Source organism: Myodes glareolus, chromosome 22, assembly GCF_982192425.1.
Source record: "Myodes glareolus chromosome 22, mMyoGla1.1, whole genome shotgun sequence".
In the NCBI taxonomy this organism is placed as follows: Eukaryota; Metazoa; Chordata; class Mammalia; order Rodentia; family Cricetidae; genus Myodes; species Myodes glareolus.
The window spans coordinates 22,230,841-22,245,666 of record NC_142047.1 but is presented as its reverse complement, the minus strand read 5'-3'; the positions used below and the strand labels follow the sequence as shown (position 1 = coordinate 22,245,666).

The window sequence follows — 14,826 nt, the reverse complement described above, 5'->3', positions numbered from 1 at the left end:
TATTTGTCCATGAGTTGAATCAATATGGGCCTTGGTGCTTTGGTCATTAAGTTCAAAAGAGGAGTGAATGAGACTCAAAAAATTAAGATAGCTATATTCTAATACTGGAAGAAAGAAAATATTTCAAGCATTATCTGTGTGATACAAGAGAACCAGACTATTCAGAAATAGATGGTGACTTAGGAAAACCCAGAGTATCTAAAAGTCAAGGACACCTCAAGATAATCTGAGATCTTAAGCAAGGGCTTCCATGATTATCCATTGCTCCAGCATATATGCACACATACTCAAACATATACACAGTGTTCCCCTCACTAACAGAGGCATGTCATACTGTGTAGCAGTCTTCCCAGATGCTTCTCCATGGAAGGGATACATAATAGCCACAGTGTAGTATTCTTACCAGTTGTTGGGATCTGTATGGGTGTGTCCAAATTATTTCACAGTAGCAAGGAGGAGAATTTTTCAAAGGTGAAATAGTAATGTAGATCAGAAAAAAAATGCATTGTCAAGAGTGACAATGAACCCCATCAATGGGTTACTTAAGGGTTCCACAGGATGTTTGGGGCTTCCTTTCATGAGGACTAAACGAAAGAATTCAGTTGCTAAGAGACATAGTGTGGGTGCTTCCCTGTTTTGATTTGGAGGCTTAGACTATGTATGCCTTTTCTTACAGTGCATGTCCCATCCCATGAAGCATTTGATTTTTATTCTATGCATGCCCGAGAATGTTTGAGCATAAGATGACACACGGAAAGTTTCTACTAAAAGTGAACTCAAAGAGCACAGTTCATCTTATTGCATATGCACCAAAAACGAGTTCAGGCCTGATCAACCCCTACTTTCTATACCTAGATATGTTCTGAAATATGCTTGAATAGAAGTTGTCCATGAGAGGGCAGATTTTATAGTGGTTAGGGATAGAAAAGATGTATTCCATTGTTTTGCAGCCATTGTCTGCAGCCAGTTTTAATGCAGGTGGGGGTCCTAGGCTGCCAATCAATTGCAATTATCTTGTCAGATGAGGAGTGTACGCACAAAGTACCTGTAATTAAGAGTCCTAGGTTGCCATGTGCATGTAGTTAGAAGAGGCATGCATTTATAGCCCGAGGCATGCATTCATAGCCCAAGCCAAGCAAAGTCACAGGTTGTTAAACTATTTCTTATGCTTCTCTGCCTCGGCATTATGACCACAACAATCTTGGTGCCCACAACAGAGAAAAGAGTGGGCTGGAGGAGTGCCATCAAGCTTGTGGGCATCAGGATTTTCTGGTGCAAGGATTCTAGGTTAGAAAAGAAGAATGGTTATAACAGAATCTTCAGGTAACTGAGCTGTTCTGAAGAGAGAATTCAAGACATGGCTGGTTCCAGATTTTACAAAGACATCATTGAGAATCTGCCTGTCTCTGTCTCAGTTCTCCGTTCTTTGCTGTCTTCTATCCAGATAATTCTGTCTCTTAGGGAAGGAAAAGTCAATAGAACTCTAACCTTATATTCTATTTGCTTAGAAACCATCTCTTTCCCAAATGTCAGCAATGGATGTGTGGAACTCTCTTGGATGGACACTACCCTATAGCCATTCTTGAATGGCTGTCTACATTCAGGGACATGGACTTACACACAAATATCTGAGATCTTGAGTTGGGAAATGAGGGAGAGGGAAACAACCTGTCCTGGTCCATCCCACATCCATCCCAGCTCCCTTGAGATCACCCAGTCCGCACCATGACTTTCCCATCATTCCACTGTTTCCTTGAGGAAACTTGAGGCATTGTTACCAGAAGGACAAGTAGGGGAAGAGAGTGAAGAGGAACATAGACACTGGCAGCAGACATCCTGTCCAGGGCTCCTCCAGTCCTGACTCTGGGTCCTATGGCCTTCCCCACTTGCTTCTGATAACCCTCACCATCTTCCATACTGTGCTCATCCTCAGATAACATAGGCAGGGAAGAGCTGGGGGATGGGAAACCCTGGTACCTTGGAGGTACAGGGTTTTGTACAAGAAAGGCTTTTAACACATCTTCTGCCTTTATCTTCACAGAATCTTTTCAAACTGGACTTACTTGGAAACCCAAAAGAGGTAAGGACCTTTTCTTCCCCACAATTACAAATGTCGAGTCTTAACAGTGTTTGACACCAATTCACTGTGAATGCAAAATCTCCAATTGTGATATGACAGTCCTGCCTTGTGGGTCCTGAGAGGGAAAGTCACCTGTTGTAGTATTACAGACAGGAAGACCAGAGTTATGGTTGTACTGACTCCCAGTGGAGTAATCCTGAGAACTCCAGTCTCCTCCTAGTGTCTAGGTAACCCCAGCAGTGTGCTCCCTCTCCTCCTTCCCTCCTACCTCTCAGCAGGGGTTGGCATTTAGTGGCATTAGCTGTGTGGTCTCTACAATCCTGTTCTGGGCTTTCTCCCTGGGTATCCCAGATAGTTCCTGCAAACCCTGTGAGAATCAAATGAGACTTAGCCACCCACCCAAATTTTACCGTTTGGCAAGAGATGATTGACCAGCTGGGGCATAGCAGTGGCACAGATGACGCTCTGTGCCTTTTTTGTATTCTTTCATTCCAAGATCTGGGAGAGGACAACAGAAGGTCAAGTAAAATACGGGGTGTGTCAGATTGTAGTCAGACAAAGAGTTAGAGGATAACTTTGGACAGGATAATGGGGACAGAGTTGGCTATTAGTTTGATATATCCAGCCAACACAAAGATGGCTTGATGAGGAAGAAAGCCAGATGTTAGGAAATTTGGAGACAGTGTTGCAGGCAGCGGGAAGAGCCACTGCAAAACCTGCTGCAGGAAGCCAGAGTGTTTGGAGGGGAGGATGTTGAGGGAAGCACGGGCTTCAGGCTGAGGAAGCGAGGAAAGCACAGCAGCATTTGAAAGGCTCGGGTTTTGATTAAGCAAGAGATGGGTGTTTGGTGGGCTTCACAACGTAAGCTTAGATATTATAGTATTGTCTGAGTTAGGGTTTCTAATGCTGTAAGAGACACCATGATGACAGCAACTCTTACAAAGGAAAACGTTTAAACAGGACTGGCTTACAGCCCCAAGGTTTAGTCCATATTGTCATGACAAGGAGTATGGTGGCATGCGGGCAGACATGGTGCTAGAGAAGGATCTGAGAGTTCTACATCTTGATCTGCAGGCAGCAGGAAGAGACAGTGAGTCACTAGGCCTGGCTTGAGCTTCTGAGATCTCCAAGTGCTCCCCCTAGTAACACTTCCTCCAACAAAGTCACACCTACTCCTCAAGACCACACCTCCTAATAGTGCCACTCCCTATGAGCCACAGGTATATTGTTTTTTATTTACTTTGATTTGAATCACAGTCCTACTATAAAGGCTAGGCTGTCCTTGAACTTGTGATGTTTCTGTCTCAGCTTCTCAGGTCCCGGGATTACAGGTATAGGGCTTCATGTCTAGCTTTGCAGCCCCATTTGGGCAGCAGGGTGGAAATTCACTGTATAAGCCAGGGGCAGAGCAGGTTTAGGAGGATCAGGTAGGAAGAGTTTACACTGCAGAGGAGTGGTTAGGTATGATCAGAGTTAAAATATTTTTGAAGGAATCTGAGAGGACTTGCTAAACACCAGTGAAATAATGAGAAGGAGGAAAGACTCTATTGGTCTCTAACTCAAGCAGGCACTGTGTTTGGCCTCACAGAGGTTTTGGTTTTCATGGGTGTTTTAGCAATTACTATGTGCTTGTGGATTCTGATAGCCGTCACCCAGGCATTTGCTGCTCCACATGGTCTTTTGCTGTCTGGCTTTTGCACTTTTGCTATTTTCTGCCTTCATATTCTCTATTCACTCTGATTCCTCATGAGGTTCCCAGACCTATCCCTGTGAACACATATTAGAATATGTCATTTTCCTTCTGATAAAATCTTGGCTTTGCTTAGAGATCCAAAAGAGGTAAGGGGCTTGGCATTTTGGATTACAAATGTTGGGTAAAAATAAACACCTTTCCTTCATGGAACTAGTACTTGAAGATATTTTTGAATACCAGACATGGGCCATATATTAGAGAGAAAAAGTTCTCTGCCCTCTGATGCTCTAACCCTGCCCCAGAGCAGGCTCCAGGCCTCTGTGACCACCATGACTTAGCTCAGAGCACTGACTCTGCTCTCTTGGCTTGAGCCCTTCCCCCCGTGTGGAAATGCTGCCTTTTCTTTACGTATATATACAGTGTTCTTGTTCCGATCCTGCGTCAGATGGAAAACGACAAGCTCCGTATGGCCCAGTGATCTTCCTTCAGATGAGCAGTTCTCCACGGAGCCTTCTGCACCACCCGGCTTTTCTAAGGCAGCAGTCATTATACCCAGGACAGATTCTATTTGGTTAGCCTATTTGATTCTGGCTCCATACTTGTGATTTTTTTTTCCTCAAATAGTGAAAGAGGTCTCCGTTTAGACATCTTGAGAAAAGAGCTAATGACTTCTAAAAACTGACTTTGTATCCCATAGCACTGAGGTTTAGATTGGTTGAGGTTTTAGACCTGCAGTATACCTTCATTAGTCCTAGATTCTCTGCTTGTGACGTCACTTGCTAAAATGCACTTGCAACCCCAATTCAACCCTTTTGACACAGCTGGGCTTTTTGTACCACATGTTCTGGGCATCAAGAAGCTCAAGCCACATCATGCCCAAGGTTCCCATCTCAAGTCAAATCGATCAAGGCAATACTCGATCTTCTTGACTCCTCTCCCATATTCAGAAGCGACCTCTTCATGATGGGTGCAACGTGACATCTTGATGGTTATTCACTGTTTACATCAATTTCTCTGTTTAAGCTGCTCTTCCAGCGTACTGAAGAAGAGCTGTCCAGTGTCCCCAAGCACAGGTGGACGTGAGGCACGTTCTAGAGAAAACACATGTGGTCGATGAGCTCCCTTCAGCTTTAGTTTGTGAGGTTTTTGGTCTTGAATTCAGTATTGATGAGGCAACAGCACAGTGCATCCAAAAGAGAAAACAGAGACTTACATCCTGCCAGGAGATGGGAGGGAAGGGGCGTCCTGCTGGAGAGCAACGGTCTTGTGTGTGATTCAGATTGGGGAGGATGGGAAAGGAAAAGAAGGACATAGCACAAAGCAGGACTGTGAGACAGAAATCAAAGCCACACTCACCTGAACTGGGATCAGAAGCACGCTAAGCCTTTCCCCAAACAGTGCTTTGTTATGAATGAAACCAATTTTTATCTAGTAATTGTAAGAAAGTTGTATTATATCAGGTAACACTAAATAGAAACTAACTCATAAAAAAAAGGATGATTTTAAAAACAGTTGTGACCAGAGGCTCCCAGGAACTAACTCTCAAACTCCCCTTGAAGAAATGCTTCAACATTTGCTAGTTGAATGCTTTCAGCAACTTTATAAACTTATCTATAATAATTAACCCAAGCTAGCATATAAATGGGAATTTTAGATTCAATATAAAATCTGAACTTTGACACACATTTTTGTGCGGTATGTATTCTGTTTGGGATTAAAATTGGCCTCCTTATCTCCCTACCACCATCATCTGGCCAATGCCAGCCCCTTAGAGAGTCCCAGACTTAGTCCTCTTAAGGCACTGGGTTTCTGTGACCATAGACACAGGAGTCCTTGTGTTGACCAAGCCGTTAGACAGCAAGAGAGGGCATTGGATGTAACAGGGCAGAAAAAAAAAACAGAGGTTAAATTTCTGTCTTCCCTAGACCTATCCCTTCCTCCCTACTGTGGTTGACAGAGTCTTCCTGCCAAAGACTCCAGAAGAGATCCTGGCTGAGAAGAGCTTCAATACTGTCCCCTACATGGTGGGCATCAACAAGCAAGAGTTTGGCTGGATCATTCCAATGGTGAGAATGTATAGACCGCTTACATGCACTCCATAGGGCATCAAGCATCATTCTCCCTGCTCTGATCAAGGATTATTCATCCAGATTTCAAAGAAGCTTAAAAATTTCCAAGTAAATTTGCACTGAGAGTCTCTGATGAAGCCCTTTAGAGTGCCAATTTACATCACGTGGGGCAGAGGAGCGATTAGTAATTGGAGGCTTTCTAAAGAAATTCTCAAGAGGGGCTCAGGCTCCTGTATGCCCACCAAACATTCTGTTGGCAGTGTGGAGCTCTCTCAAGTAGGCATTTTAGGGCCCTGGTATCAGCCTGGGATGTGACTTTCAGTACCAGAAGACACACTAAAGCCAGACCAAAGCTCTGAGTACAAAATTGGATGTGGTAAGCATGTCCCAGGGTTCTTCAGCTTTCATGCAGACTTCACAGAGCATCACAGGAATGCAGACACGCAGACATAATCATTGGTTTTGTTTCCCCTGTCACCTGAGTCTGGGAGTGTCTGGCCTATGCCCTCCATCGCTGAGCCTTTGATTTCTATATGACCACAGTCTGAATGCTCCCTCACTGCCTAAAGGAACATGTGATCCTGATGTGATCAATACCTTCAAGTGTCCTCTCTGTGTTGCTTGTATTCATTCATATATGCCCATTGGTTTTGCTGATTTTATTTCTCAAAAACTTAAACTCCCATGCCTGTCAAGTCCCCCCAAACTCTACCTTATTCCATTTTGATTTGCTTCATTGACTTTTTTTTTCACTTTTGTTACTTCTCCATGATTAATAATGCTTAATCATCTGTTTAACAGCTTATGGGCTATCCACTCTCTGAAGGCAAACTGGACCAGAAGACGGCCAATTCCCTCTTGTGGCAGTCCTACCCAATACTTGTAAGGCTCTAGGGAATCATGGGAATTGGTTGAGAAAGAAAGAAGGTTGGTGACTTTTTCTAATCACAGACTAAGTTGATGGTAGAAAACCTAAGTTTAAGCTCCTATGGTTTTGATTTTCCCACTTTACCATCCGAGTATGCTGAACCCCTACTTGTGACTCCCCCATCAAAATCCCATTGAGTTCAGAATAAGTTTTAGAGGAAAAGGTGTATTTAATACTAGCTACACCAAGACCATGGAGACCATCAGAAACAAAGACCAGTGCAGCTAGGGCCTGGAGGCACAAGACTTCCTCATGGAGTTCTTAGGACACAAATCAGATAGGTGGACACCAAGACAGTTAAAAAATTTGGGGGGGTTTAGGGCTGGATGTGACACCCTTAATCCCAGCACTCAGGAGGCAGAGGCAGGTAGATCACTATGAGTTCAACACCAGCCCAGTCTACAAAGCAACTTCCGGGACAGCCAGACTGTTATATAGAGAAAACCTTTCATAAAACACCAAAAACAAGATTTGTTTATAGATTAATAGATATTATAGACTCTGTAAATTTAAAGAAAAATTACTAACTAGCAAATCATATGACCCATATTTTTTATTCCATTTTTAAAAGAAATGCTAATTCTGAACATCATTGTGATGGCATAAATGTCTTTTCCCCATAGAATGGGGGGAAACACCAAGAAATTACTTTTCTCTAAAAGACCAGGAGCAAGAAAAGAGAAGGCACTATTTCTGTAGGGACAGCTGAAGATAACATCCACTGGAGAACAGTTTTTAATCTATGAGGTCTCTTAATGCACATGGGTCTCTTCCACCAAAGCCAGTGGGACAGTAATAATATATGACTTGGATATCTGAACCCAAATAGTAATTAATTAAAATAATTAAAAGAAAGTTAATCCAACAAATTTTAAAGAGAAAGTGAATCTAGAGAGTTTATTACAGTCTCCCATGGGCAACACGAGGAGGGTTCGGTGGAATCAGAGACGCCTTCTTAACTGACTGCAGAAGCCCCATTGCTCACCCGGCCGTGTGGTCACCTTCTGATCCCTTTCAGAAAATCCCTGAGAACCTGATCCAAGTGGCCACTGAGAAGTATTTAGGAGGGACAGATGACCCTGCCAAAAAGAAAGACCTGTTCCTGGACTTGATTGCAGATGTGATATTCGGCGTTCCATCAGTGTTGGTGTCTCGTAGCCACAGAGGTGAGTTCCAGGTGTTGGATGGGCAGTGGATACAGGTTCACCTGCTAGGTCTCTGGCCTGCCCACCTCTTGATATAGATAGATACTAAATCTGTTGATAGCTGGGCTCAACAGTTGATTCCATATGGCCTGCAAGGTTGTTTTGCTTTTTCTACTAGTAAAGATCTATGAAAAGAGGGTGTACATGCAGTTTAACTTAGAAAAGAATCCCAGAAAACACAATTAGTAGGTAAGAAAGTGGTGCAGAGAAAAGATGGGCGCTAATCTGGAGAGCTGCCTAGCATGTGTCCATCTTAGCTACAACTGCAGAACTCTAAGGAACAAGGAACGTCTTAGGGCTGTCTTTTCTGAGAGGCAAGGGAGCTGTGCATTAACCCACCAGGAGCCACATCTCATTGACTGAAGACTTCTCTAAAAGGCTGTTAGCTTTGTGGCACCTTTATCTACTTCGAGCATGAGCAGAGCTGTGTCTCACAACCAGGATGGGAAAGGGGGGCAAGAGCTAAGGTTGCTGCATGTGGCTGTCAGGCTAGCCTGCCCTAGAACAAGGGCTATAGTTAACTCTCAGAGTTACTTTGCTCAGTGCTGTCACAGAGAGCCTGACGCACACCACCTAAGAAACAAAGGTCTGTTTTTGTAGGAGGTCCTTCTGTCTTTGTGTAGTCTTTTTGCTTTGATAACAAGGAGCAATAATGTTACTATTCACAGAGTATACCACTGCTCACCGCTGGATCTGTGACGGTGCTTTGCTCCACATTTGCTGATTGTGCTACCATCATTTTCCCCAGGGGCCTCTTCTGTGTGTTTATCTTTCTTAAGTACTCCTTCAAGTAGTTCCGTGCTGAGGGACAGTTAAGAAGATCTATTCTGGTGAGACAGAAGGTGTAACATAGTGCTTAACAATGAACGTAAAAAATGGCAAGTTATATGAAAGAATGACCAGTGATGAAGAGAAACGAACCCTTCTGAAATGTTATAAAAAGTAAAATAAAACAAAACAAACCCCACAGCAAAAAGTCAGGTAATGGAATTATACATAAAACAAGCAAACACACGCGCGCGCGCTTTGTGTGTGCTTGATGTGAGAATTTGCATCGTCTGGGTGGCAGCTTATTGGAACTCTAGTTGATGATCTGTCCAGCTATACTCATTAGCAGGAATGTTCTGCTGACGCCTTGCACTGTGCAAGACAGAATTATGTCTGTATCATCACTACAGTCCTAGAGTGTCCTGCCTGTGGCTCATTTGGCAACTCTGACTTCCCCGGGCCTCAGTGTTACTCCTCACTACCTTGAAGTTTTAGTTTAAAGAACACTCTTTAGCCATTTCCGTGAGGCAGGTCCAGAGGCAGTGAGTTCCACAGCTTCTGCCTGGAAAAGCTGCTCTGTCTCCCTCAGGAAAGGCCCCTTTCCTGAGCACAGTGCTCCAGGCTTGGGTTACACTCCTCCAGCACACTGCCTGTATCACCTGCTCTCCCAGCCTGTGGGATTTCCTCTAAGACATTGGATGTAGGTTCTGCACTTCCTTGATTATGAAGCTCTTACCTCTGATGCCCCTGCCGTTCTCCCTTCTCTGTCACTGTTGATGCTGTGATTGTTTTGTGTCTTGGCTAAAATCAACTGGCGGCTGCTGTGCTTCCTGACCTATTTCTGGGAATCTATCCCAGATTGGGAACGTTTTCAGTCACAGTCTCTTGAAATAAACCCTCTGTCCTCCTTCCATTTCCTCCCCCCCGTAAGTCCTTTTGTTCAAATGCTCAGCCTTGTGACAGCACCCACGTTGTCTTTGCTTTTCTTGACGTTCCAGCTTGAACTATTCAAAAACTGTTTGCAATTGTGTAGAAGAATTTTTGTAAATATTAGAGTTTCAAACCAAACAATATCTTGAGCAGGATGCTGTGCAAATGAGGTCTTTCATTTACGAAAGTTCTGCAGAGCTGAGGTGTGAGTTTCTTACTAAACTGAGGGAGTGGCAGAGGCCCTCCTGCTTGACCCTGCCGCACAAGCTTCTCAGGGGAGCCGCCTCTGTGGCTGCAGGGATGAACTCTGTGAGAGGAAATGAGACCGATTATTCTATACCCTATGGCATAAATCACTTAAAGCCCTTATGGGGACTCAATGGGCAAAACATCTGTTGCACAATGCCCACAACCTGAGTTTGAATCCTACAGCTCCCTAGGGTGAGAGGGGAGAACTGGCCCCGGAAATCATCCACTCTCCTTCACATACGAGGTGGTGCATGTACACCCACATACAACCAACACACGTACACACAACAATATAAATAATGTTTTAACTTGTGAATCCGTAACTTCATCTGTGAGACAACGATAGTAGTGTGTGAAATGTACTCACAATGATCACAACTGTGTGGATATGCAAAGGATTATGCTGTCTTATAGAAGACATGTTCTTACAGCTAAGCATTTTTTTTCTTTTTTTTTCATGTCTTTTTTTTAAATTTCTTACTATACACATAGAGGTAAGGCTCCAAAATCTCCCACTTTGCTGCTATGGGACCTGGCACTTTGGCCTCTGAGTTACTCTGCTGTAGGAACTCTCTCCCCTCCTCCTTGTGAATGCTGCAAAGGGCTGCATTTCCGAGGTTGGGAGCATGAAACGGGAAGGACCATAAGAAGCAATAGTTGGCAGCCACAGTGCTCTGTCAGCAAGAGATCCAGCATCTTCACACAAGGACAGGACATGCTGGTGGTGAGAAAGAAAGCAGAGGAGAGGAGGGTGGGCTGGAGACAAGTTCTTTCTCCCTTAACTCACCTCTCTTTGGTGCCACCTCGCCATCATAAGAACTTAACACTTCCTGAGCAAGGAGGAACAGGGTATGAAACCCAAACTTGAAATAAAAGAGATCCTTGTCCGTTTCTATGTGTATCTGTGGTTTTTACTGTCTTTATTTCAGGTCGTCTAGTAGTGCAGCCCTGAGCAAGCTCTTCCCTGAACTGTTGCTCCCCTAATAGGGACCTCCATGCAGGTTGAAGCCTTAGCACCACACAGTAGTGTAGAGTAGGCAGAGTAAACTTTATATGAATCCATGTCTCCGCAGATGCCGGGGCTCCCACCTACATGTATGAATTTGAGTATCGCCCAAGCTTTGTATCAAACATGAGACCCAAGACAGTGATAGGAGACCACGGTGATGAAATCTTCTCAGTATTTGGATCTCCGTTTTTAAAAGGTAATGTCTCTTTGCTGTCTGTGGCCTTGGCAATTGGAGGCCTGGATTTGGGCCCTGGCTTGATATTCTTATGCAAGTTTCTCCATTTCTCCCTAGTTTGCTTTTCTGTTACTCTGTGACAGGGTTGAGCTATACTGGAAGTCAGTCCTAACCTTTCACACGCATGAAGGAGGCATGTGTTCATGTGTCCCCAGCCATAGTCTTTCTCAGAACCAGTAAGAGAAATTCTAGATCAGTCATGGGCTCCACTTTAAGGCTAGAATACCACTGATTGATTTTCCTCCCATACAAGCATGCTGGGATATGAGTGAGGGAAATGCTAATTTCTAACTAATCCTGAACAAGGTCTATCGTGTTTTGCACATCTGCATATATTTGTTTACATATGTGCTTATATTTTGTAATGTGGTGTTAATGGAAGCTTTCACAGTGATCTTCAAAACACTGCTTTTCAGCAGTAGTACATAACTAGCAATTGAACATGTGTCTCTCAGGACGTCAGTGTCTCTGGACCTCTCTGTATTTGGTGATTTCTTAGGAACTTTGGAGAGAGAAAGAGAGAGACAGAGACAGAGACAGAGACAGAGACAGATTAAGAAAAGGCCCAAGAACCAGCAGTCCTACTAAGACTGAGGAAACTCAGAGTTGTGTTTGGATCAGGCATATGAGCATGGGTGACAAAGGAAGCCAGTGTATGGAAAGCTATTATTAAGTTGAAGTGTAGATTATTAACCATCTTATTCTTAAAGGTATGAGTCAAGACTTTGAACTTCTAATAAGCTCCCAAGATAATGATGGCCAGAGTCACTCCTGTGGAGCAGCCGCTAAACTCAACAGCCACTCAGTGAGTCGCTGAAGCTTATTCTTTCTTCCCCACAGATGGCGCCTCAGAAGAGGAGATCAATCTCAGCAAGACAATGATGAAATTCTGGGCCAATTTTGCTCGGAATGGGTGAGGCTGGTGGCAAAGATTGGACGGATCTGGGTGTGATGTTATATTTGTTGGGAGGGAGAGTTTTCTAGTATTTGAGTGGTCAACCTCCAGTCCCTGTGACCATAGTACTCTTAAAAAGACAGCTAGAGTAATCAGATTTGTAGCTGTGAGGGGCTTCTGAGACTGTTCAGCTCAAAGGAGGGGGCATATATTTTGGCTCACGGATTCAGAGGGTTCAATTGTTGATCATTTGACCTACTTGTTCTGGTTGTTTGTCAGTCTGGAAACTGGTGGGATAATGTGATGGCTAAATCCCTTCCTTTCTCTATCTCACTGGTGATCAGGCAAGAGAGAAAGGAAAAACTAGGATTCCAGTACTCATCAGAAGCATATCTGTTAGGATCCACCTTCTCCTACTAGTCCTATCTTTTAGAGTTCACATACATCCCAGGGGTACTTTCATTGGTTGATTAATCCCAATAGGCTTAATCCCTGAGGTTCCATGTCAAGCATCCAGAAATCTGTTGGTTGGTTTGGGTTCTGAAAAGCCTAGGAAGTCCTTTCCCCAAGGCCTTGCTGCCGTCAGCCCCAAGGGCCTCTCAAGGGCTGGATGTTCTCATATCCAAAACAGATCCTAGGGAAGAGGTCCAGGTTCTGGCACTTCTAACTAATACTCTCCATGGCAACATCAGCTTTACTCTCACAGCTTGAAGCAACATGCCTTTATCATCCTCAGCAGGGGTCCAAACCTTCCACACACATCACACACACACACTGACCTCCAGCTCTTTCATTTGCAATCTATGTAGAAGCCTTGATGACCCCATTGCCCTTGGATTCTTCATGTCTGCAAAACCACACCCATGCGGACAACACCAAGATTTACCTATGATTTCAGATGTCACCCAACTCTATGAGCCATCAGCTGCAATAGCCTCTGAGTGTCTGAATAAGGACACAAATACCAGAGAATTTATTCCTCAGGGCACCCAGTGGGCAGGGACATCTAGCAATACTTTCTCAACCCAACATCCTTGGAACAAGTTTATCCTTCACACCCTTCTGCCTATGATGATGCTGCTTTGAAAGCCAAGAAACAGCTCAAGTATGCATGACAAGGAGAAAGGCATGGGCAAAGATGGCTGAAGAGTAAGGACTAGGGTGAAACCAGAGGCTTTTTGGTTATTTCAAGTCTCTGAACTCCGTGCTCTTACAAACTCCTGAGATGTGAGCCTCTAGGCAACTTTCATTTTGATCTGGGGTGTGAACGATGGCTTCTCCTAGTGAAGTACTCTCTACCATTCACACTCTCCTTGTACTCAAGCTAAATCACATCCTTTGTGGTGGTGGTGGTGGTGGTGGTGAGGAGATTGGGGTTTTTATGCTTTTATTTTTTATTTTTGGTAAGATTAAGTTTTTCTAATTCTTATTCTGTACTTTTCACTCGTGATCTAATTGTAAATGTGATTTAAAATGAAATGAAACAAAACAAAAGCCCTCTACAACTAACCTGGATGCTATGCTACCCTTGAATCTCTTTGACCAATAAATGCTTTATCATCTTTAAACTCGGGACCCTATAAAATATCAGAAGGGACAAATATAGGCAAATTCGTTGCCCGACTGGAGAAGGAATGGCTCTAATCTAGACCCCCTTAGAGACTTCCTTCTCTTCTGAGTCATCATGAGCTTTGCTTCTCTTGCTCCTAGTGGAGCCTGCTGGAACTCCCCTGCCATATGCCTCACTCACTGAATTCTGCATTCCCTACAGCCCACTCCAAACATTTCCAAACTCCTCCATAAATCAGTAAAAAAATTCTTCAGATCCACATCATTGGGTTAAGCACAGAAAGCTCTAGTTCTTAGTAATACTTACAGGTAACAATTATTATATAAATAAGTTTCTGAAGCAAAATACCTGAGGTTCATCAACGAATGAAGATTTTACTGTGGCTCTTTGATATTTTCCCTTCGAGCCTATGACTAAGAGGAATGTGGTGGGGAAGGAGTATTAGGCAAGAACCAGATCCTCATTTCTTGGCAGCCAAGAAGCAGTGAGATGGAGGGGTGGAGGCCCAGACTGGTGCAAAGCAGGCTGTCAGGGACCCGCCTCTTCCAAGTAGGGACCACCTCTGAATTCCTCCATTAGCCTTATAGAATCACTAGCTGAACATCAGTCTTCAATACTTGAGGGTTCAGAGGACAGTTAAGATCTAAATAAAAGGAGGAAATTTCTAGACATGCATAGGCTGTCCCAGGAGATGGAGAAGGATACAGGTGTGAAGGAGGCTCCTCAGCAGAGATAGGCCAAGGCATCCTCGCAAATCTTGGGGCATCGTGGGGACAGCTCAGTTGCTTTGTTGAGTTTCTTCTTTTTTTAAATTCTGTTCACAGGAACCCTAATGGGGGAGGGCTGCCCCACTGGCCAGAATATGACCAGAAGGAAGGCTACATGAAGCTCGGCGCCTCAATCCAGGCAGCCCACAGACTGAAAGAGAAGGAAGTGGTTTTTTGGACTGAACTCAGGGCCAAGGAGGCAGCAGAGAGGGCAACACACAGAGAGCATGCTGAGCTCTGATCAGGAGTTCCAGCCGTGTTTGAGAGCCTGTAGCCAAGAAACATGTTTGCCACAGATGATTCTACAGAGGAACAAGGCTTCTTATCTTTGAGGCTATACAACTGTATGTTATTTTGTACTAATTCATTAAAGAGGACCCTTGCTGCTTCAACTTGTAAAAAATAAAACATTATTTTGGAAATCAAAA

At 44.0% G+C, this 14,826-nt stretch overlaps 1 protein-coding gene across 2 annotated transcripts in view; it reads left to right on the top strand.

The window, feature by feature from the left end:
• The window catches only part of LOC125395379 (carboxylesterase 1D), a 28,872-nt gene extending 14,046 nt beyond the window's left edge, over positions 1 to 14,826 (top strand). For both annotated transcript variants that reach the window (XM_087900493.1, XM_087900494.1), the window contains exons 8-14: positions 2,042 to 2,080; positions 5,699 to 5,839; positions 6,644 to 6,724; positions 7,789 to 7,936; positions 10,996 to 11,127; positions 12,007 to 12,079; positions 14,456 to 14,826. In XM_087900493.1, the coding sequence (XP_087756619.1) occupies positions 2,042 to 2,080; positions 5,699 to 5,839; positions 6,644 to 6,724; positions 7,789 to 7,936; positions 10,996 to 11,127; positions 12,007 to 12,079; positions 14,456 to 14,639 (798 nt within the window). In that variant the 3' untranslated portion in view covers positions 14,640 to 14,826. The remainder of the gene's footprint in view (positions 1 to 2,041; positions 2,081 to 5,698; positions 5,840 to 6,643; positions 6,725 to 7,788; positions 7,937 to 10,995; positions 11,128 to 12,006; positions 12,080 to 14,455) is intronic.